At 50.2% G+C, this 22,736-nt stretch overlaps 1 protein-coding gene across 27 annotated transcripts in view; it reads right to left on the reverse strand.

Annotated features, from left to right (window-relative positions):
• MICAL3 (microtubule associated monooxygenase, calponin and LIM domain containing 3) overlaps positions 1-22,736 on the reverse strand; it is a 215,597-nt gene that overhangs the window by 12,161 nt on the left and 180,700 nt on the right. For 22 of the 27 annotated variants that reach the window (XR_012125419.1, XR_012125418.1, XM_073222424.1 and 19 more), the window contains 6 exons: positions 22,579-22,710; positions 22,142-22,206; positions 19,438-21,133; positions 18,967-19,061; positions 14,430-14,540; positions 13,144-13,237 (listed from right to left, as the gene is read on the reverse strand). Coding sequence is in view for 24 of the 27 variants with exons in the window: in XM_073222424.1 (XP_073078525.1) it covers positions 13,144-13,237; positions 14,430-14,540; positions 18,967-19,061; positions 19,438-21,133; positions 22,142-22,206; positions 22,579-22,710 (2,193 nt within the window). In the remaining 3 variants the exon portion in view is untranslated. Of the gene's footprint in view, positions 1-8,680; positions 8,732-11,117; positions 11,218-13,143; positions 13,238-14,429; positions 14,541-18,966; positions 19,062-19,437; positions 21,134-22,141; positions 22,207-22,578; positions 22,711-22,736 lie in introns of all 27 variants that reach the window. The other 5 variants (XM_073222425.1, XM_073222450.1, XM_073222449.1 and 2 more) reach the window with 3 other exon arrangements.

The raw sequence follows: 22,736 nt of genomic DNA on the forward strand, positions 1-22,736 counted from the left end.
ATCCCTCCCTTCTCACCCATCCTCCCGAGTCCCTTTCCCTTTGGTAACTGTTAGTCCATTCTTGGGTTCTGTGAGTCTGCTGTTTTGTTCCTTCAGTTTTTTCTTTGTTCTTATACTCCACAGATGAGTGAAATCATTTGATACTTGTCTTTCTCCGTCTGTCAGCCACTTTTGAGAAACAACTGAGTATCATCATACAGGAAAGCACATTTCATCCTATTCTAGCGTCACACATGTTTTATAGTTTCATAAACTTTCCCACTGATTCTTTCATCTGATCCTTACACTGGCCCAGGTGGCTACATGGACAGGCATTAGCTCATTAGAAAATAGTTTCAAATGAGGGATATGAGGCTGAAACAGGTTGAATGTGGCACAGCCTGGCTCAAACCAAAGCTTCCTATTCCATTCCAAACTAAGAATCTGTACTCTTTAAGGTCTAGCAAGGCCCAGCAAATCTAACAAATCTAACAGCTACTGGAAACAGCTTAAAGAGCAGTGTCACACACAGACCCTCCTCAGAAAGCTGACCTGGAGGGGTGCACCGCCCTCCCCCATTCATCCACAGAGGCCCAGAGAGGAGATGTATGGGCCTGGACCCAGGGCCTGCCTTCCTAGGTGGGGTGCCCTCCACACTACTACTCTGCTGACATGCAGGATGCCTGCCCTAGGCTCGGCCTCTAATGTGGCCCAGAACCCAGCAGGCCATGGGACAGCTGGCAGTGGGGGGAGTGAACAATCCTGGGGCAACTCCCCTCTTCCCTACAGTTGTCTTTCCTGTTTTTCTATCTTTCTCTACCTCCTCATAAAGACCTTGTCTGTCCAAGACACAGCACCTCAAAGCATGGCATCCTCCCCTCCCAGCCTAGCAAACAGCTGAATGAAATGTTAGGAGAGATGGAAACCTACTAACCAGCCAAGAAGGCACCAGCTCAGATGTTCAACTGGAATGCAGACAAACCCTACTCCAGCCCTTCTGGTAGTGAAAACCCCAAGGTCTGCCTGGTCCTGAGACCGAGGAGGGTGTAGAGAAGGGTTGGTGCCTTTCTTATAAGGCGAGGTGAATCAGAAATGAGAAAGGAAAAATCACTATGGACACCACAGAAATACAAAGGATTATTATAGAATACTTTGAAAAATTACATGCTAACAAACTGGATAACCTAGAAGAAATAGACAACTTTCTAGAAAAATACAACCTTTCAAGGCTGACCCAGGAAGAAACAGAAAATCTGAACAGATCAATTCGCAGCAGTGAAATTGAACTGGTAATCAAAAAACTACCAAAGAACAAAACTCCTGGACCAGATGGCTTCACTGCTGAATTTTATCAAACATTTAGTGAAGACTTAATACCCATTCTCCTTAAAGTTTTCCAAAAAGTAGAAGAAGAGAGAATACTTCCAAACTCATTCTACAAGGCCAGCATCACCCCAATACCAAAACCAGGAAAAGATATACAAAAAAGAAAATTACAGACCAGTATCTCTGACGAACAGATGCAAAAACACTCAACAAAATATTAGCAAACCAAATTCAAAAATACACCAAAAAGATCATTCATCATGATCAAGTAGGATTTATTCCAGGGATGCAAGGATGGTACAATATTAGAAAATCCATCAACATCATCCATCACATCAACATAATGAAGGACAAAAACCACACGATCATCTCCACATATATGCTGATAAAGCATTCGACAAAATTCAACATTCATTCATGATAAAAGCTCTCAACAAAATGGGTACAAAGGGCAAGTACCTCAACATAATAAAAGCCACATATGACAAACCCAAAGCCAACATAATACTTAACAGTGAGAAGCTGAATGCTTTTCCTTTAAGATCGGAAACAAGACAAGGATGCCCACTCTCCCCACTTTTATTCAACATAGTTCTGGAGGTCCTCACCACAGCAATCAGACAAAACAAAGAAATAAAAGGTACTCAGATTGGTAAGTAAGAAGTTAAACTGTTACTGTTTGCAGATGACATGATATTGTACATAAAAACCCTAAAGAATCCACTCCAAGACTACTAGATCTAGTATCTGAATTCAGCAAAATTGCAGGATACAAAATTAATATACAGAAATCTGTTGCTTTCCTATGCACTAACAATGAACTAGCAGAAAGAGAAATCACGAAAACAATTACATTCACAATTGCATCAAAAAGAATAAAATACCTAGGAATAAACCTAACCAAGGAACTGAAAGACCTATAATCTGAAAAGTACAAGAAACTCTCAAGAGAAATTAAAGAAGATACCAATAAATGGAAACACATCGTGTGTTCATGGACTGGAAGAATTAATATTGTCAAAATGGTCATCCTGCCTAAAGCAATCTACAGATTAAATGCAATTCCTATCACAATACCAAAAGCATTCTTCAACAAACTAGAGCAAATAGTTCTAAAATTCATATGGAACTACAAAAGACCCCGCATAGCCAAAGCAATCCTGAGAAGGAAGAATAAAGCTGGGGGGATTATACTCCTCAACTTCAAGCTCTACTACAAAGCCACAGTTATCTAGACAATTTGGTACTGGCACAAGAACAGAGCCACAGACCAGTGGAATAGGCTAGAGAGCCCAGATATAAACTGAACCATATATGGTCAATTAATATACAATAAAGGAGCCATGGACATACAATGGGGAAATGACAGCTCTTCAACAGCTGGTGTTGGCAAAACTGGACAGCTACATGCAAGAGAATGAAACTGGATTATTGTCTAACCGCATACACAAAGTAAATTTGGAATGGATCAAAGACTTGAATCTAACTCATGAAACCATAAAACTCTTAAAAGAAAACAGGCAAAAATCTCTTGAATACAAACATGAGCAACTTCTTCCTTAACGCATCTCCTCTAGCAAGGGAAACAAAAGCAAAAATGAACACATGGGACTACATCAAACTAAAAAGCTTCTGTACAGCAAAGGACACCAACAACAGAACAAAAAGGTATCCTTCAGTATTGGAGAATATATTCATAAATGACATATCTGACAAGGGGTTAACATCCAAAATATATAAAGAACTCATACACCTCAACACCCAAAAAGCAAATAATCCGATTAAAAAATGGTCAGAGGATATGAACAGACTTCTCTGAAGAAGAAATTCAGATGGCCAACAGGCACGTGAAAAGATGCTCCACATCACTAATTATCAGAGAAATGAAAATAAAAACCACAATGAGATATCATCTCACACAAGTAAGGATGGACAACACAGAAAAGACTAAGAACAACAAATGCTGGCGAAGATGCAGAGAAAGGGAACCCTCCTACACTGCTGGTGGGAATGTAAACTAGTTCAATCATTGTGGAAAGCAATATGGAGGTTCCTCAAAAAGCTCAAAATAGAAATATCATTTGACCCAGGAATTCTACTCTTAGGAATTTACCCTAAGAATGCAGGATCCCAGTTTGAAAAAGACAGATGCACCCCTATGTTTATTGCAGCACTGTTTACAATAGCCATGATATGGAAGTAACCTAAGCGTCCATCAGTAGATGAATGGATAAAGAAGATGTGGTACATATACACAATGGAATACTATTCAGCCATAAGAAAGAAACAAATCCCACCATTTGCAACAACATGGATGGAGCTAGAGGACATTATCCTCAGTGAAATAAGCCAAATGGAGAAAGACAAGTGCCAAATGATTTCCTTCATTTGTGGAGTATAACAATGAAGCAAAACTGAAGGAACAAAACAGCAGCAGACTCACAGACTCCAAGAAGGGATTAGTAGTTACCAAAGGGGAGGGGTGTGGGAGGGCAGGTGGGCAGGGAGGGAGAAAGGGACTGAGGGGTATTACGTTTAGTACACACGGTGTGGGGTAGGGGTCATGGGGAAAACAGTATAGCACAGAGAAGGCACATAGTGACTCTGTGGAATCTTACTCCACTGATGGACAGTGACTGCAGTAGGGTATGGGGTGGACTCACTAATATGGGTGAATGTAGAACCACATTGTTTTTTCATGTGAAACCTTCATAAGAGTGTATATCAATAATACCTTAATAAAAAATTAAAAAAAATAAAATTAAAAAAAGGAGAGGTGAGGATGTGGTCATAAACCTGGTTGGGGGCAAGACCAAGGTCCCCAGGGACAATGCAGCCATGATAAGCATCAGCCAGAGGCTCTGTGTCTCCAATCCAGTCATTCAATTCTGCCTGGTATATTTAACCCATTGGCTTATACACTGGTGCAAAATAGAAAACGATCAGGAAAACCTTAAAAGGACAATGTAAGAGACATTGAAATTATATGGGAAATGTTTTGTGGGCCACCTCTGATGTACCAGGCACTGTACTAGCTACTATCAGTCCCATCTTCTTTAAGAGTCCAAGAAGGACAAATTTCCTCATTGGAACCAAAAGCTGAGGGTGGCTGCGACAGAAAAGCAATTTGGTGGCCTAGCCTCAAAGCTGCTCTGATGTGAAAGCAGCCTAGGGATCTGTCTGTCTACTGCATTTGTCTCTTCCTGTTCTGCAGGCTCCCAGGTCCCTCTATTGGAGAAAGAACCCCACCAAAGACTTAAAGCGGGATAGTCCAGACAGCCAGTGCCAGCAGACCTGGTGCCTGTGAAGGAGACAGCTAGATTCCACAAGTGCCAGCCCAGATGCTGTGTTTCTGCATGGGGACACTGGCTGTGTCCTAGAATGTCATAGCCTTGTACTAAATACTAGAAATGTTATGAGGAAAATGGGCTTTTTATGAGCCCAGCTGCCATTTATAACTGCATTTCCACATGAAAATATGGAGTTCCAAACAATTATCTCACGAACATGGAGTATCAACCTTTTACAGGCTCAAAATCGCCTCTCCTTTCCTTTTGATATAGCACAGCTGGTTTCCTGCATGGAAACCTGTAAAGTCTCCCAGGGTTAGATCATTTCCCTTCCAGCTGTACTTCTGGGAGAGCCCACAGAGAGGAAGAGATTCTTTCTGACTGTGACTTCCTTCTGGACTCTGGACAACCAGCCCCAAGGTGTCATGGATGGAAAGAGGCACACTTGCTTCTCAGCCGTGTTTCCAGGTCCCACTTTCCTGCTCCAGAACCTTCCGTCCAGTCTCTGGGGGCCAGCCTTGCTCAGCCTTCATCTTGCCTAGGGTGGACCCTCATCTGTCACACTTGTGTTTAGCAGTAATGCCACTAGATTTACTGATAACTGTGACCCAGCTGATAAAATGACCCAGCATTGCACAAATACCTTTTTACCCAATTCATGGCACAAACATTACCAGAATTTTGTTCATCTTTTCCTAAGAAAGATGCCCAAGTTCAATGTACCAGACTGGATTTGTAGGAAGCCACATAACTAAGGATTGGGAGAATTTCTTGGTGGTTCAAGGTATAAGGAATGGGGATTTCATTGATTTTCCTTCTGTGTTGTTCAGTATGTTGCCTGAAGCACCGGAAGATTGGCTAAATGCTTTGTTGACTAAGATTCTACTCAACTGTCATCAGTTCCTTGGCCCAGGAAACCTGTGTGCTCAGCATCACTGCCAAGCCCAATGTGAGGTGGCCTCTGTTCCACAGGCTGTGGGGTCTGTCCCAAAGCCAGGGGCACTGACCACACCACGGCCTTAGGGGAAACCCAGAAGCTGGTCTGCGATGCTGCGGTAGTGAGCATCAAGAAGGGGGCGAGGCTTCTGGTGTGGCAGGCCCAGTAGGCCCAGCCTACATACATGCCAGAGGGCTGGGGAGATGCCATGTACAGTGAGTCTCTAGACTGGGGGAAATGAAGACACCCTGCCCCCTCCCAAAAAAGAGAGCAAAATTTAAAAAAAAAGCATGTAACAATAGAGATCCAACACACAAACATACATGAGAAATGCTGGGAAATCCCAAGGAAGTATTAAAGTCCTTAAGCAAAAGCAGAGCCAGGCTAATGCTCAGACCAAACAGATGAGCCCCAAATCTACCACCATCAAATTATGGGAAGCCAGCAGAACTCTAGGAGTGGTCTGGGCCTCCCACCCCAGCAGAGAGGAAGACCACTTTCCAGGCCTTTCTGTTACATTTCTGTACCACTCGCATTCTTTCCATTTCCCTTTGAGACATCGAGGAGAGGTTTTGCAAACTAGAAATTAGGTGTATTTTTAATCGAAGTTCTTCTCAAGAGATACAGGTTTATCTAATGACTTCCAGTCACCTATCTGTTTTGGTGCAACAAAATGTGGGGGCAGGGCAGGGAGAGCCCGTGCAGTGTCCTGGGGGGGGTGAGGGCCCCTGGAGACACTTCCTTTCTGGCCTGACACCCATTATATGTCCTTCTAATGGGTTCTTTTAAAATCACTGTGTTCAGCCACGGGGAGAAGGGATCTTTATTCTTTACAGTCTGTTGCCCAGAGAGACTTCTAATATAGGTGTGGAGCATTTAAGCAGTTAGCTGAGAGCCAGCTGCCCCTGCTGAGGCAGTACAGTGCTACAGGCAGGGACCTGGGGGGTTCCCAATGCCTCAGCACTGCCCAGAGCTTCGCTCCACCCCAGAAGGAATGGGACAGGTGCTGGGGCCCGGTGCTGGGGTTTCCGTGGGGCCTTTTGGGGTTGCAAGAGTAGAGAAACAACCAGGCTCTATGTTTTAGGCTCCAGACTTCAGAAGGGTAGTTTCTACCCCCAAATAATGAATTTTGCCTCATGCTTCAAGAATGAAACACCAGTAGAAGCTGAAAAAGGCAGTAATTCTGCAGCAATAATTCCCCCAGAGCTTGCCAGGAACAGGACCAGAGGACCCTGCTCTTTGCCTGGGCTACAAGGGACTCCCCTCAGGATGGATGTTTCTTTCATACTTCACTGGTAGGGCAGCAGCCTTTCTGTGGGCAGAAGAGCCCATGAGAGAAGTCTAAATCCCAACAGCAATCATGAATGGGCTGACAGAAGAGGAAGTCATGAGTGGTGAGAACCAAGCAGCAGGGGTTACGAGGCATCTGATGGAGTATTTGATAACTTGGAAGTCACACTGAGTTTCTTTTCTCTACTTATTTCATGTTCCCCTGGAATTTGTTGGAATCCTCAATCTGAAAGGCTAGTAGCTGGAGATCAGGTATACGGACATAAAAACAGTCAACTATATTTGATCGCTCAAGTGATAGGGGTAAAGAAAACAAACTTAGACATACGAGGTAATCAGTGTGGCTACAGTATCTTGAGCTGAGAGGGAAGGGTGAATATAATCTTAAAGAAATGTGTTTTGACAGTTCCTTCAAAGGGATTTTGAATTAAAAAACTCACATACTGAGATTCATCTAGAATTGGCATACACATTAGCAGGGAGAGTCAGAGGAGGTGGGAAAGAGTCAAGGACGTTAAATGGGACAGGATTTGTTAGCTGGAATGTCAGCATCAGCCCTTTCACAGCATCAGTGGATGGATGTGGAAGCTCTGGAGGGAGCTGCAGGGGTCAGGGGTCAGAGAGCAGAGAGCAGCCACAGCCCAGAGGACAAGAGCCCCCCTCCTCATCAGCAGAGACTCCCTGACAACAGGCGCTGTGGAAATCCAGAATTACCTCTTTGGTTTTTAAATGAATGGACCAAGAAGTGACCCTTGGGAAAGGATGGGATTACGGTAAAAAAAAGACAAGAGAATAATCTTTGCCAGCTCATTTTAAGACCACTTCTAGGCAAGGAGCATGTGAGAGGAGGTGAGAGCGTCTGCTGCCTGGCCGAGGACACAGGGCTTCCAAGGGGCCGAGGGTCGCTGGTCAGCTCGGGGCGGCTGCGTGGCACTCCTGCTGACAGGGCGGTGGCCTTCCAGGAGAAAAGCCGCCCAGAGTCTAGAACTGAGACTAACAAATGGGCTAAACAGCAAGACTTCAAAGACGGTGAATTCCTTCCAGGTGATGGTTCTCCTGCTTTAGAGGGCTTGAGAATCACCTGGAGGGCTGGCAAGACAGATAACCAGGCCTCACCTCCACAGCTTCTATCTAGAGGGTCTGGGTGGGGCTAGAGGAGGGGCACTTCCAATAACTACCAGAAGACGATGCCGGCGCTGCTGATCAGGACACCCTGCTTTGAGAACTACCGCCTCCGCAAGGAGGGAGGGCCACTGCCGTCGGCATCTGTCGGCGTGGCCTCAAGTTTGGCGACTGGCTGGCAGCCTCACTGAGGCTTTCCTGCACACCGGATCTTCCTTGGGACCCATGGGCCCTAAATGGCTGAGGCTGAGTTCCTCACATGCTGTGTCCTGAGTGTGGTTGGCAGTGACCTTCCTGATGGGTGTGACCCCTGCAAGTTGTGAGGAATGGGTAGGCAGAGGTCATGTTGGAGTGAGTTTTAATGCATGCATGTGCATGTGAGTGTGTGTGCAGGAGTGTGTGTGTGTGTGCACACGTGTGTTGCTGCTGTCAAATACCAAACAGTGTCAGAGGGACCAGGATGCAGATGCAAGGCTGATGGGTTGGGGTAGGTGAACTTTTATTACAAAAAATTAAAATATGCCAGGCAGCAAAAATCCTGAATCATCCTAGAGTATGTATGGGCAGTGGGGGTATCTGCCACTCTGCTCCTTTATGAGCTGGAAAAGGGCCTGTGCTTTAGCCATTTGGTTATCAGCTTGATTTCCTCTTGCTGTTTGTGAGCAGGGGCTGGGAACGTGGGTAGGGAAAGGGTGCCAGCAGGGTTAGTGTCAGCGACAGACGCTGCTATACATACCACCCAGGTGCAAGTCGACGAGGTCACTGTAATAAGACTCTCCCCAATAGTCTACAACAAGGAATTGGTGAAGACAGAGTTACTGGACCAGACAACCTCCTGTTGCCCCCGTACCCAAAGCAATCCAAGGCAAAGAGCTAAGAAACACACAGAGGTTCAGTGAGAGGGCCGAGAGCAGCAGCCGGAAGCACGCGTCTGTGTCAGTGCATTGCACACATGCTGTGGCTGTGCACTTCTTGGCGGTGGGATGCGGGTGACAAAACTACAGGTGACAGAGTTAACTGCCAGTCAAATGTGATTTCTCTTTGCGCCGCTGATCAGTTAGGATGGGCCTTGGCTTTGTCGGGAACCCTGACCATGCTGGGACCAGACTTATCTAAGTTAAAAAAAAATTCAAGGGCTTAGTTCCTGAATATTAGAAACCCCAGGCTGGAGAGCTAAAGGTAAGACATGAATACTCTAAAAAGCTCTGCAAGAACACCATCCCTTAGGTTTAAAGGCAGCGAGGGAAATTCACATGTGGCCTCTGGAGGGTCTGTCAGACCCCTTGCAGAACCACTTTTGCTGCCACAGGTCTGAGGAGATCCTGTTTCTTCTGAGGTAAGACCCCCACCTTCAGCCAGCTTTCTCTTTAAAGGTGGGAAATGAGCTCTGGCCACCTGCTCAAGGCTCTTGGAGGTCTGCTGGCCACAGGCACCAAGCCCTTAGAAGAGGTGTGCTATCTGGCAAGATGTTATGTGCTTCACTTGCCTGAGATCCAGAACCCGGGCATGCCAAGGCCTGGGCCCAGGCCAGCGGCCCTTGTTCTCCCAGAACCATAAACAAATGTAGAGCACAAGTCAGCTGCTATCTGTTACCCCTCTCCTCCAGACCTCACCATCTGAATGCTGATCCTGGCCACCTTCTATTCCACATGAGGGTTCCTCCTTCCAGAACAGACACACCAGAAAGTAGAGTGGAATCCTGGAATGGTCTTTCAATTCATGCTCAAGGCTGATCCAGTGGTGTAAGTTTGAATCAGTTTCCAAAAACAGAAAGGGCTCCCCAAGTGCTCCAGACCAGAAATCACTGTGTTGCCCTAGGCTTGAGGCCTCTGAACCTAACCCTTGCTGTGAGATCAAGAGGTTGGCAGTCTGTATTAGATCTCTTCTCTAGAAGGGCGGCTTGGCTAAGTCAGATCCCCTCAGAGCGCAAGGGTAGCTTGAGCCCATCAAGTGAGACAGAATGCAGGGGGCAGGCTGTCCATCCTCCAGAAAGGGGCTGACTGGCATTGCTGGAAGACTCCAGACTATTATGCTCAAGTGAGAGTCTTCTTAAGGGCTCAGCCAGGAGTTAACCAGGCTAACACAAGGAATGGGATGCAGCACAGGAGAGAAAGGAGTGCCACGTGCACACGTGGTCTCAAAGATGTTCCTACCTTGGCTTTGACAAAGGTCTCATGACAAAAGGTGAGCAAAGGGAAATGATGTGTCTGGAAATATCTTCTAATGGTCTGAGCTACTATATCCTGAGAGTTTCCCGAACACATCATGGGGAAATTTCCCTGTGGAGCTACCAAAGCCAGTCTTTGAAAACAGGACAGGTAAGCATTTGGATAGAGGTGTTTTGCTTATGAGAGTTTGGACTAGGACAGTGGTTTCGAAGTGTTTTGAAATCTAGGGTTCTTCAAGTGGTACTCCAGGGGGCTCCTACTACCTGATTCACAAGTATTTTCAGTCATTTTAAACCCTTACATAAGACACAATCTGTTCATATGCTGATTTTAAATGACCATCAGCACATTCGTTTGTGTGGCTAGGTCAGCTCACTTCTGTGAGGCCCTCAGGATGGAGATGTGAACGTGTTATGGAAGAGGAAATTTCACTCACTGATTTAATTCTGGCCTGAGAGTACAGTGCCCAGGTACAACTGTGCAGCGACGTCAGGAGGCCAGCCCCTTGGGGCAGCTCCTGCACATGCCCTGCAGGCAAGCGACACGCATCCACCGGAGCACACCTAATTCCTGTGTTTACTGTGTGTTTGAAAGCTGCCATATGAGATCTCTTCTCTGTAAGGAACACAAACTGCTGTCGGGTCAGGGGCTTGACTATGAAAACAATTTTGACCTTCCATGTTAAGCTGCCCCATCTAGGTCATTTCCAGGTAAGTGATTAAAAACTGTTACTATTCATAACAAAGTTCTCCGTGTATCAGGATGTGCTCCATGCTGTGCTCCAGAGGTGACTGGGGTGCTGAGCCCCATGACCATTTGCAGTTTTCTCCTGTAACCTGTACTTTCAGTTTGTATATTAACATTTTAGAATATTTAGTTTGTTTTGATTTTAAATTTGAACTTATAATTTGGTTTCTAAAAAAGATTCTGCTGCTAAAAAACAAGTTTGAAAACCACTGACTTAGAAGAAATTCTGGTTGTATATGTTTAAGAAAGGGTAAGTACCTCAACAACCAGAAAGAGGAATTTTGGCAAAATCCTATGCTAGTCCTCAATGGTACGTTTTCTTTGACCTCTTGGCAGTCAGCAGCTTGAAGAACATAGCCTGTTATAGAAATACAGAAGTGCTGTCATAGACTCCAACTGCATGGCAGCTGACAGATATACAGATGTTTTATGGAAACCATCAACCCTGGGGCCCACTGAAACTCAGAACCTGGGAGTGGGGGGCAGAATGCCTTCCTTGAGGACCTGTGCTGACTGTGAGATGCAGACGCATGCACCTGGTGAGTTGTTCTGGCTCTGGGTTGGGAGCTCACCCCTTACTCCCCACCTGGCAGAAGTAATTTGTGGGGAGGGTGAGCAGGAAGGCTAATAGGCCCAGGCTCCCTCCGAGGTTATCTGCAAGAACAGAAGGCAATGAGACCACGCCCTGTGGGCTCCTCTGCTGGGCGCTGGGCATCTCTGGTGGGCTCAGGCCAGCTCCCTCCAGGATTAACTGAGGAGGCCAAGTCACAGTGTGCAGGGCATGGGGCAAAACCAAGCGGCTTGGGGGCACCCTTCACTTGGAAGTCCAGGGCCCTTTCAGGTGACTCCCCTATCTCTACTCCTTGACACAGGACACAGGACTGGCGCCTGCCTTGAAGTCACACATCCCAGGCTTATTGGCTGCTCAGTGGTTCAAGTTTCTGCCTTTCAGTGACCCAGGCTTCAAGCAGTAAGTCAGCCTCAGATGGCACAAAACCAAGGCGTTCACATCCTCATCTCTTGCCCCCTCAACCCACCTCTTCTCCTGAAGGTCATCACTAAGTCAACTGTTAAGCTGCAATTTCTAGGCCTTGAAGGGCCTGGAAAGGAGACTTACTTTTTGCCTGACTTCAATACCCTCCATGATAGCATCTGTCCTGCAGAACCTCATGAATGTGTCTTGACAATGGGCACATACTGTGAAGTCAGCTTTCCAGTGGGATAGGGTGGCAGCAGCTCGCCATTCCTGGCTGCCTTGTATTGGTTCTTCAATTCACAGACAGTCTGCCAGCCAGGAGCTGAACCACCCGCCCCTCTGCCACCCTAGAATAGGAAGGGGCTACCTCAAAATTAGGACACTATCTCTCTTCCTCCCCAGCCTGTGTACTCGCCTTAGACGGATGGAGGTTTCTCCATCCAGAGGCTGGACTGAGGCCTGTGGGCTCCTGAGAAAGCAGACATAGTCAACTCCATGCCTGGGTAGGGCCACAGTGGGAGTGGCTCAGTGGTTTCAAGGTCCTGAACCAACAGGGCTTCCTGGGCCCCTGAGACCAGGGACAGCTCAAGTACGTCCTTGCTTCCTCTGTGCCCAGTGGTGCTGGGCAGCGGGCATGTGCACTACGTCCCAGAGGTCTTGCCCAGGCCTAGCAGTCACCAAGCGCAGGGATCTCCAGCCATTTGCTGGTGTCTACTCTGCGCTGGCTCACCACAGTCCCCTAGCCTGTCCACCTGCTCTGGAGTGATGGGCCTCTAGGAACACAGCCTAGGTTCGCCATGGCAACCTGTGTGCTCCATGTACAGGAGGGGATGTGTCCTCTGTGCTTGGCAGCTCGGGCGGGACAGAGCACCAAGGGCTAGCACAGGGGTGGTGGGGGGAGCAGGCGGGGGTCCCACCATGCAGTTCTGTGATGGCTCCTTGTGGTGGTCTCCCTCATTCCTGTTATTTTCTAGAGAAAATGGTGGGGAGGGGAAGGAGTAGAAGGAGAGCAGGCGGCCCAGGGCTTGCTGTCAGTAGATGAAGTGGCCTGGGATTCCCTCTACGGGTAGGTGGCAAGCCCTCAGACAGGGAGGAGAGCTCATCTGGGCTTTGGGGCTGTCTCAAACTGTTGTGCTTTCTTTTGCCTTTGCTTAACAGGGAGCCTCAAATCTCAGTGATGAAGGCACCCAGAGAGCTCTGCTGGAGAAGATGCTGAATTTCAGAGGAAGTAACTGAAAGCTAGCCTGCTGTGGGGTGGGGGGCCTTCCTTTAGGAACAGACTCCTCACAGAGGACTCGCAGGCAGTACCTGCTTCGCCGCGGAGTGCCTTCTCCACAGCGACCCCTCTCTCTTCCAGCTGCCTCTGCTTCTCCTCCACCTGCTCCAGCTGCCGTTGGATTATCTGAGAGAGGACAGAACAGTGTGAGCACCCAGCTTCCTCTCTCCCAGTTTTCAAGAGGACAACTAAACTGCACAAATGCTAACAGGGAGAAAAAAAAATTAGGTCAAAGGTCATAAAGGCTCCAGCAACGAGTATCATGCCCCATGTGTGGTGTGGAGACACCTCCATCGGGTCCTCAGGGCCCCGTGAACTGCGCAGACACGGGCGCATCTGGGGTCAGCCCCATAGCCCCAGGAGCATGTCCCTGCAGCAAGCTGCCCTCCCAGGAGAGGCTGAGGATGTGGGCCCCAGGGGAAGGGTAGGAGTACGGCCCCCCAGGGCCTTGCTGACAGGGGGTCTGCCCAGTACTGGCAGGGGCTCTTGGAGAGCAGAAGGAAATCCCATCTCTAGGAAGTCTAGAAGGAGCGACACCAGGATGTGCTCGAAACAGCAGTGAGGAGCTTCTGCGTGCTACATGGGGACTAACAATGCCACTTCCACTCAGAAGGATATTCAGCCCCAAAGCAGCAGTTAAGGACATATATCTATGGACATGTCACACAGAAAATGAAATGAAATCCAGGGGTCCAATCACTGCAGAGCATGTGGCCACAGCTCATGCACAAGAACAGGTCTGAGAGATTGGAGGTTTGCAAAACTTGCTGAAACAGGATTCAGAGGAGCAGCTTCACTGGTGTTTGGATTTGCTGTTACTATTTCTCATTGTACAGCTTTTGATTAGTATACTGTTTTTTCATTAAAAACATGTAATTTCATTTAAAAAAGTGTATTGTATTTAGATGTCTTTTAATACTTTGTATAAGGAAATTATTTTTTTCTTCTCGCCCAAAATCTGTGAGGCCTGAAGACAGGGCCTAATATCTCTGTTCTCTAAATCCTAGGCCTCTAAGAGGCTGACAGGTAGGCTGTTTCTTGCCAACAGTTCCTACAGCTGGCACTCATTGACTTTACAGTGATCATTCCAGAGCAAGGAATTTAGGAAGCACAAAGCTTGGCAATTCCCTTCCTACCAATAACTCCACAAAAATGAGGCCTCTGTAGTTGTATCAAGCCAGAAGCGTGAGACCTGAGACTGTCCTCTCAGAGACTGGGCACAGCTGTGTGCCTCTGCTCTCCCTCTCCACCCACTCACTGGGGGCAGGACAGCAGGTTGGACAGTAGTGCCCCTTCCCGTGCTGAGTTGTCGCTTTACCTGGGCTCGGTGCAGTCGTTTCAGCTCCTCTTGCTTGGCCTGTCTCCAAGCAGCCTTCTGCACACGCCGAGTCAGCTTGGCGTTCAGTTCTTCCTCTGTGTATGTTCTTGGCTAGAAAGAATGAGAGCACAGGCCTGAGAGGTTTGGGTGCTGGGCACACAGGCCTGAGAGGTTTGGGTGCTGGCTGGCAGGGGCAGAGAGGGCACTGTCCCCTGCACAGAACAATCTTTCCACAGAGTACCCGCAGGTTAGATGGGGGGGCATGGAGTATGTGCAGATTCCTGGCTGCAGCTCAGCCAGACGTTTTGTGAGCACCTGTCTCTCCTGCAGTCGCATAGGTCCACCTGGGGTCTACAAGGGAGATATGCCCCCACTGTGACAGGGACAAGAGGCTGAGTGGGGACATATGCTTCTTTGTCAATGAGATCACCTGTTTCTTGTGAGGATATCTGCTCTTTTTACTACTTTAAGGGGATTAAAATATGGCACAGTGCTTCCCCAAGCCTCCTCCTGCTTCTACGAGGCTTACAAGGAAAGGAAAAAGAAAAATCATGATCCTTTTATTTTCTTGTTTGGTATCAAAAGCCACTTTCTTCAGATGAGTGATATTTAAAAGGTATTTTTAAGAAGTAACATCTGAAGTAGAGAAAAGAGGGATGCTTCTATTTTAAGTCTAAATTAATCCGCATCTAATATAGTTGAGGAAGGAACTCAGAGGGGACTCTGGACTGACAGCGGTCTGTGTGGGCAGCTGCTGGGAGGGAGGGAGGGAGGCTGGCAGGACTGACTGAGCAGTGCCATCAAGACCCGAGTAGGAGACTGGGCAAACCCAGTGTGACCCTGGTGGCACATGTGGCCTTAAGGGTCCAGGAAGTATCTAAGGCCTTGAATCATACTGGACAACCACTGAGAGGCAAACGCTAGGGGTCGCCTCTATTCATAACACCTTCCTTATTGGCTCCAAAACAGTAAGAGGAGGGGATGTTGACAAACTTATAAGGAGACTTGCAAACTTGACTCAGATTCCTCTTCACTCTAATAGCTCCAGTCATGCAGAGGCCAACTAAGCAGGTGGTCCTTTGAACTGGCAGTGCTGTTTTGGTGCCCTGAACATTTCTCATTGCAGCTCACAGAGCTGAGGGCATGCGAGCACCCCATTCCTGCAGTGCCCAGACCCACAGGGCAGGCCCGGCTCCCACGGGTACCTGGAGCGAGATTACTACATGTGCTCCAGCCATTGAGGAGTAGGGATCTCACCCTCCTCTTTCTGACATGTTGCTATGGCTCCATGCACATATGAACAGTTAGTGAGGAGGTGGCTGGAGGCCCAGGTGGGGCTGCTCCAGGTGGTTAATCACAAACATGCATGCAAGAGTGGCCAGCCAGTGGGAATGAGACACTACCTTTGATGAATATGATCTCCTGAATGCCAAGGCATGTGGTACATAAATCGACTTTTAAGGGGATGGCAACGGAAAACAAAACACAATAGTAATAATGATCAAAAAATTAAATATAGAATACAGAAATAGAACAAAGTCAGTAAGAAGTTTAAAACAAACAGACAAGACAGAAACACACAATTATCTTCCACAATGTCACACAGGACTGTGCAGGGAGGGACCAGGGTATAAGGGCCTAGCAGCAGCCCCTCAATGAGTCTGGTTTGAATAAGGCCTGGGCTCACTTTTCTACCAAGAAAACAGCTTCTTCCCCACTGTGCCCCAAATCTTCTCTTTTCTTTCTCCCTGTTTAAATATATGGCTACAGATGCTCTTTATCCTTTAGTAGCTATTTGCTTGTGGAAATTTAGACTATTTCAGCTGAATGCCGCAGGGTAATGGGATGGGGGACAGGAGGAGGGAAATTCCTGCTGCCAGAGACACAGACACAGAGACACCGAGTGTCCAAACCAACATCACCCACTAAAGGCACCTCCCGGCAGGGATCCTAAGCAGGGCCAGGTGGGGTCCTAGCAGGCCACCCAGCAATCCTGGATAGGGTGGGGCCATTTCTTCACCATACACAGTGAACGGGACTAAAATAGCTTAAGTAACTGGTATTCATAAAAAATACTCCATGCAGTGACTGTAGCCTCTTCTCACTCCACTAACCTTTGAGCAGTGCTGCTGGGAGCTCAGGTAGTTACATTTGCTCTTCTGGCCTTGTCACCTGCCATGTTATAGCTACGAGACTGTCAGGGAGTGACGGAGGAGGTGGTGGGGGGGCGGGAGTGTGGAGGGCCACCTTTCAAAGCACAGTGGCCCAGAGAAGGAGTTTACTTCCTAGTAGCTACATTTACCTTTGAGCACATGGTCCTGTCTCAGACTAACTCACCTCTCCCACAAACTGGAGAGGAAAAATCTCATTATCAGAGCAAGTCAGTTAAAAAAAGACAAAGGACAATTTCCCCAAGCAGTGAGTGAACTCTGCAGGGACTGGTTATGTACAGCCTGAGGAATGGCACTCACCACCTGTCCTGTCTAGGCTGCAAGGGGCAGGGGCCCGTCTGTGCCAGGACAGTGGGTGGCATAGCACCGCGCTGCCCACTGAGGCCCAGTGAGCAAAAGCAGCAGCTTAGATGTATTTAAAGTCAGAGTGAAGCAAAGAAAAGAGGTAATGTGAGTCCCCTCTTGCTGGTAGGAGTATAGGTGATTTTTCAAAATCTGTAGTATCTTAATTTTTCTATATAAACACTTGTAAATAAAAATGTTATTTTAGTTTTTTTTTAATGGAACAAAACTGGGGCACTTGTTTCACAGATGCCTGACTCAGGGATGCAGGAGTAGCTGTTTCCCAAAAATAAGCTGCCCAGCAGGCCAGTTGCTGAGGTTGGGGGTCAGCAAGCAGCTCCCTGCTCACTTTAGGTGCCCCCCTGCTCTGAAAATTCAATTTCAAACCCACAGAAACATTCAAAGACAAAGATAATGAGCATCTTCACCTACATTTGCTACATGTCACCATTTTGCTGCACTGATGTGTATCTTTATATATGATTTCTTTTTCTGAGTCATCTGTAGGGCATCACAATCCTTCACCCCAGAGAATTTTAGCATGTACTTCCTAAGAACAGAGACATTTTCCTATATGACTACAGTCCCTTAAAAGCTTCCGGCTAGCTTAGCACTGATGTGATAATATGCCAATCTGTGCACACTATACTGGCACACTCTCATTTCCTTAGCTGTTCCAAAGGGTCCTTCATGGCTGTTCTGCTCTAGCTTCCATTCTTGAAAATACATGGAGCTTTGCCCTTGCACCAAGGCCAAGGGAACCTGGGACATATTCTTTTCCCTCATGGACCCTCAGGACCCCAGGCAGTGCCAGTCCTTAGTGCTGGGACATGTTTAGGGACCTGCATGCTTATCCAGAGGCAGTTCTCAGCTCAGTGCCAATGTCCTGCCTGGGAAGTACTCAACAGGAGGCCAATGACTCCGGCCGTGCGAGAGCACAGCACCCCAGCCTTGACACCGTGCTGTCTAGGTGTCCTTCTAGGTGAGTGGACAGATCAATAGCGGGCCAAAGGAGACAGACAGATCAGTGGAAGAGAACTAAAAGGCTGGCTGCCTCCAGTTCGCCATGTCATTAAAAGAGGAGCTGGGAGGAGGGACAGGAAACACCCTGCAGACATCGTCCTGGGGGCGCAGGCCTGTGTGGCCCTCCCTGGAAGTCAGCGGGGAAGGCAGACATGTGCAGGCCCTGGGAAGCCTTGCGCAGAGGGCGAGCAATGGTCCAGGGAAAGGGAGCTGTGGGCCCCGGGCAGGACCATGATGGAAATGGGGGGGCTTCATCCCCACTGTGTGCTGCCCAGGCCTTTGCAGTCCCCACCCTGCCATAGTCTCTGTGACAAAGATGGCCTGTTAGAATGTTCTCTAATCTGCTCCCTCTGTCAACTGCACTGTATCTAGACAAAGCTACCGGTGCCTTTGAAAATCTAAAGATCAAACAGATACCCTGGAGGGGCCAGTGACAAAGGAGCCCACCATAGTGAGGGCTCACTTCTCCAGAGAGCTGAGTTGCCACACTGCCTCCTAAGCCTGGGGCAGAGAGAGGAGCCACGCCAGACCATAATGCTCTGTCTAGCACAGAGCCCAGACCCATTCCTGGGCCAGTTTGACAGCAAACATCCTATCTAATCCACACATGGACAAAGCAGAAAACGTGAGAGGGCAGTCCTCAGTGTCCAGCCTCCCCAGGAGCCTGGGATGCAGGAGGGCCTGCTCCCTTGCCAGGTGCTGGTGGATGCGGCCCCTTGTGGATTGCTGAGGACTAGGGAACAAACGGACGACTTGCTAAGACACAGTGCGTCTGAGCTTGGGACGCTTGTCCTCCGCACAGGAGCTGAGTAGGGAAGGCTCCCGTGTGTCCTCCTTGGCTGTCTGGGGATTCAGTGTGCAATCCTGCTGTGGATATGCCAGGATGGCAGAGGAGGGCACTCACTTCCACCTGGCTTTCCTTTTCCTCCACTTCACCAAAGGCCAGTCCCAAACACGGCCATGGACCCCTCCGAAGCCCAATCCTGACTGGGCCCATGTACCTCGCGCTTGGACTTCTGGGAGGACCTCTCAAGGACGTCGTCACTGGAGAGGTCGGAGTCCTCGGAGAAGCTCAGCTGGCGCCGGAGCTGCAGCTCTGTGGGGGAGGGAGGGGCAGCACGGCGGTGAGCAGCAGCGCACACCGTGGGGCAGTGGGTACAGGTGTATTTCCTCCCCGTTTCTTCTCCCACACTGGGCTTGCACCCATCCAGGCAGGGCAGGGCCGGCACTGATGGCGGTGCCCGGGCAGCTCCCGCGCACTGAACTCCACCTGCTCGGAAGCAGCCCTCCTCTGGGTAAAGCGGCTTCAGGAAGTGGGCAAACCTCCCGTTTCCCCACCCAGCTGGGCTAGTTTGGGGATTATTATATCTAGCAGAAAGCGCTCTATGAGCGCACCAAGGCTGCTGGTGAGCCCTGCGGGAGCCGCGTGGAGGGCTGGAGGGCGCCCTGCAGGGTCCCTCGGGGTGCCGTACCTGCCCTCGTGACGGCTGGCGTCCTGGGCGCGCCGGAGTCCCCGGCGGCCCCGCTGTAAGGGGGGCCGCAGCAGGACTTGTCGCCCTTCCTCTTCTTGTCCCTCCTGTAGCCGGAGAACACCGACCTCCACAGGGACTTGGGCTTGGCGGCTGTGTCCTCGAGGAGGCTGGGGTTGGGCCGCTCTGCGGGCCGGCCCTCCCCCTGGGACTTCTCCTTCTTGTTTCTGCGCGGGGAGAAGAGCGACGACCTCTTCTGGCTCTTCCCGCTGGAGCCGTCGGACGAGGCGACAGACCCTTCCGGACCCCCCGAGTCCGACGGAGGGGAGAGGCCCTCCTCGCCGGCGGCCTCGCGCCCCTGAACGGGCTCCTCAGGGCCCGGCGCTCTGCCCGAGGTGGGCATCGCGGCGGCCTCGCGGGGGGCGCCCCCCGGCGCCCTCATTCTGCTCAGCTGCTCGGCCAGCGCGTCCCGCAGCGCCCGGCTGCGCACCGACCTCTCCCTGGCGCGCATGCGCTCCTCCGCCAGCTGCCGGGCCTCGGCGGAGACCGCGGGCAGCCCGCGGCAGCGCCGCTCCTGGGCTGGCCGCGCGCCTGCGTCCGCGGCGGGCCAGCTGGACGGGGGCGTGAAGAAGTCCTGCGGGCTCGAGTCCTCCGTGCGGTCCTCGTACGTGTCCTCCACGTCGTCGGCGAAAGGGATCTCGTCCACGCTCTCCGCGAACGACTTCCGCACCTCCTCCCGGGGTTGCCGGGCCGGCTCCCGCGCGCGGACCCACGGCGCCGGCAGGAGCCCCGCACGCTCGCCCGGCTGGTGCGGCCTCCTCCCGAGGGTGGCGGGCTCCTCGCCGGCGGGCGGCGGCGGCGGCGGGCTCGCCGGCGGGGTGAGCATGGCCGAGTCCGAGGTGTTGAGGCTCTGGCTGCCCAAGGTCTTCGTGTTGGAGGAGCTGCCCCGGAGGCCCAGCCCGGAGCTGCTAGACAGCTCTCCCCGCTCTTGGGCGCTTTCCAGCTCCCTGCCGGACGGGGACTTGGGTGTGGGCAGGGGGACCTGCTCTGCACCTGCTCTGGGCAGGCCCAGCCTCTTAGGTGCAGGCGGAGGTTTTAAAAGGTGGAGCCCGTCACCCCAGGCCGGCTGCTCCACTGGACAAGATTTTAGGGGTATTGGCTTAAAGGCGGGTGAGGGGAAGCTGTGCTCGGGGCCCTTGCTGTGATCCACGGGCGTGAGACCAAGGCTGCGGCGGATCTCGGCGCTCTTCATCCAGAACTCCGCCACCAGGTCAGTCCGTTTCTGGGCCTCATCCACAGCAAGAGGGCTACCCAATCTGTCCTTAGCATCCCCTTGCTTCAAGGGGAGGGAGGCCACTGGGGTGGAGGTTTTGGCTGGAATAGGCTGGAAGCATACGGGGGACTTAGTTGGGGACAGGATGGTGGCCTCAGAGGAAGGCTGAGGCTGAGAGCAAATGGGGAGCTGGGTGGGAGGGGCAGGGGTGGCCAAGGGGGACAGGCAGTGGGAACCAGGTCGGGAGGTAGGTGCCCTGGCCTCGGGCAGAGCCAGAGGCTGTGATCGGACTGGAGAGTGCACTGCTCTCTGGGTGGCAGGCACCTCTGCTTCGGGCTTTGCTGTGGGGAGCAAAGGCTCAGGGGAAAGGTGCAACTCGTGCGATGTCACTTTGGTACCAACAGAGGAGAGTGAGATTCTCGGCCCCTACAGAAAAGGAGGACAAGCTGCTTAGAAGACAGGGTTTGAATGGTCTGTAAAGACCCCTGGGGTACTCTCTCCTTAAGGGGCGTGCTTGTGGAAATAAACCACTTGCAGTCCTTTATGCTATTATTCAAGCGGCTCCAGGAGAGCCTTTCCCACTTTCTGCTCTGTTCAGTTTTTAGAAAAACTAGTTGAGCAGACTCAGCTTCAGGGTTCAGTTCATCTCAAACTATGTTCTTTGTACACTGAAATGAACACTAGACAAAGGACACTGATGAATCTAGCTTTCAACCCCATGAGCTCTGAGACCTCTGATGTATGAACATGAGGCCATGTAATAAATCAGTAAGAAACTTTATTATGGCCTGTGTACTAATTTATTAGTGTGTGTATTACAAACTCTCCTTTCTGGGAGCTCAGACATACATGGATTCCTGCATAGCCCCGTGTCTCAGTAAAGCGCTCCCCTTTCACAAGCTAAATCACCAATTCACCTTGCTTCTCAGAATCCCAAAGACCAAATCAAGTAGACCCAGGTCTTAAGTTCTGGGCTCCCACCCCGATCTGTCCTCTGGATAATCCCAACAGAGCGTGTTCTACAGAACACACAGCTCCCATCTGTTTATATAGCATTCTCCAATGTGTGGTCATATCCCACTGGTAATCTGTATATTTAAAAATTTAAATCATACACTCATTTTAATATAACATTAATAAAAATATATTTGTCATATCAAACCAATGATTCCACAAATATTATTGTCTTAGCGTAAAAATAAATTTATTTTTAAGCTGGTGTGGCATGTGGAGGGGGACTCAGGTTGGGGCAGAGCAGGGTTAGGGCCATGCTACCCCGAAGGCTCTGTCCCTGGGGGAGGGCGGAGCTTGACCCCAAGGCCACTCCTGTTTGCCACAGCCCCACTCAGCACAAAATGGGTTCACACCCAGGTCCAAAGATGAAGAGGAAATGTGTACCCTCAGTCCTGCCCACAGTGAGCCCCACACTCTTACCTCTGCCATAGGACTGAGGCCTTGCTCCTCTGGGGGCCGGTTGAGGCTGGACGTGTGGGAGGGACCTGAGAAGAACAGATACAGGATCCACAGGAGGAAACAGCCCCTCCCAGCCCACTGCCCTCCCAGCTGGCTCCACAGAGGCTGCCAGACAGCAGAGCAGTGCGCATGGCCCCCACCTGCCCGGTGCCAGATCCCCTCTGCTTGTGGTAGCAGGCTGGCTTTTCGTGGTGTGAGCTGTGCCCAAAGCTGTGAGATGTACCCTCTGGCCTTCACAGTTGCAAACAGCACTGGGCAAGGGGCCGCTGGTCAAGCTTGTGCAGCCCAAGCAGAGGGGCAGGGAAGGCCCAGGCGGTGCTGGCTCTGCTCCCATGGCCAGAGCCCTCGCATGGCTCTCTGCAGGAAGACCATTAGTGCGTCCCCCATGATGCACTTACCCCTTTGCTGGTGCCCAGGAGTGGCAGGGCAGTGCTCCTTCTTGTGTTCTGGAATCTTCAGCTCTAGCTCCGCTTTCCCCAGCTCCTGGGGCCACACGTGCAGCTCTGCTTCAGGGTCCGACCAGTGCCGATCTGGCGGGGGAGTGAGAACCAGGGCT

Source organism: Manis javanica, chromosome 15 (genome assembly GCF_040802235.1).
Source record: "Manis javanica isolate MJ-LG chromosome 15, MJ_LKY, whole genome shotgun sequence".
Taxonomy (NCBI): domain Eukaryota; kingdom Metazoa; phylum Chordata; class Mammalia; order Pholidota; family Manidae; genus Manis; species Manis javanica.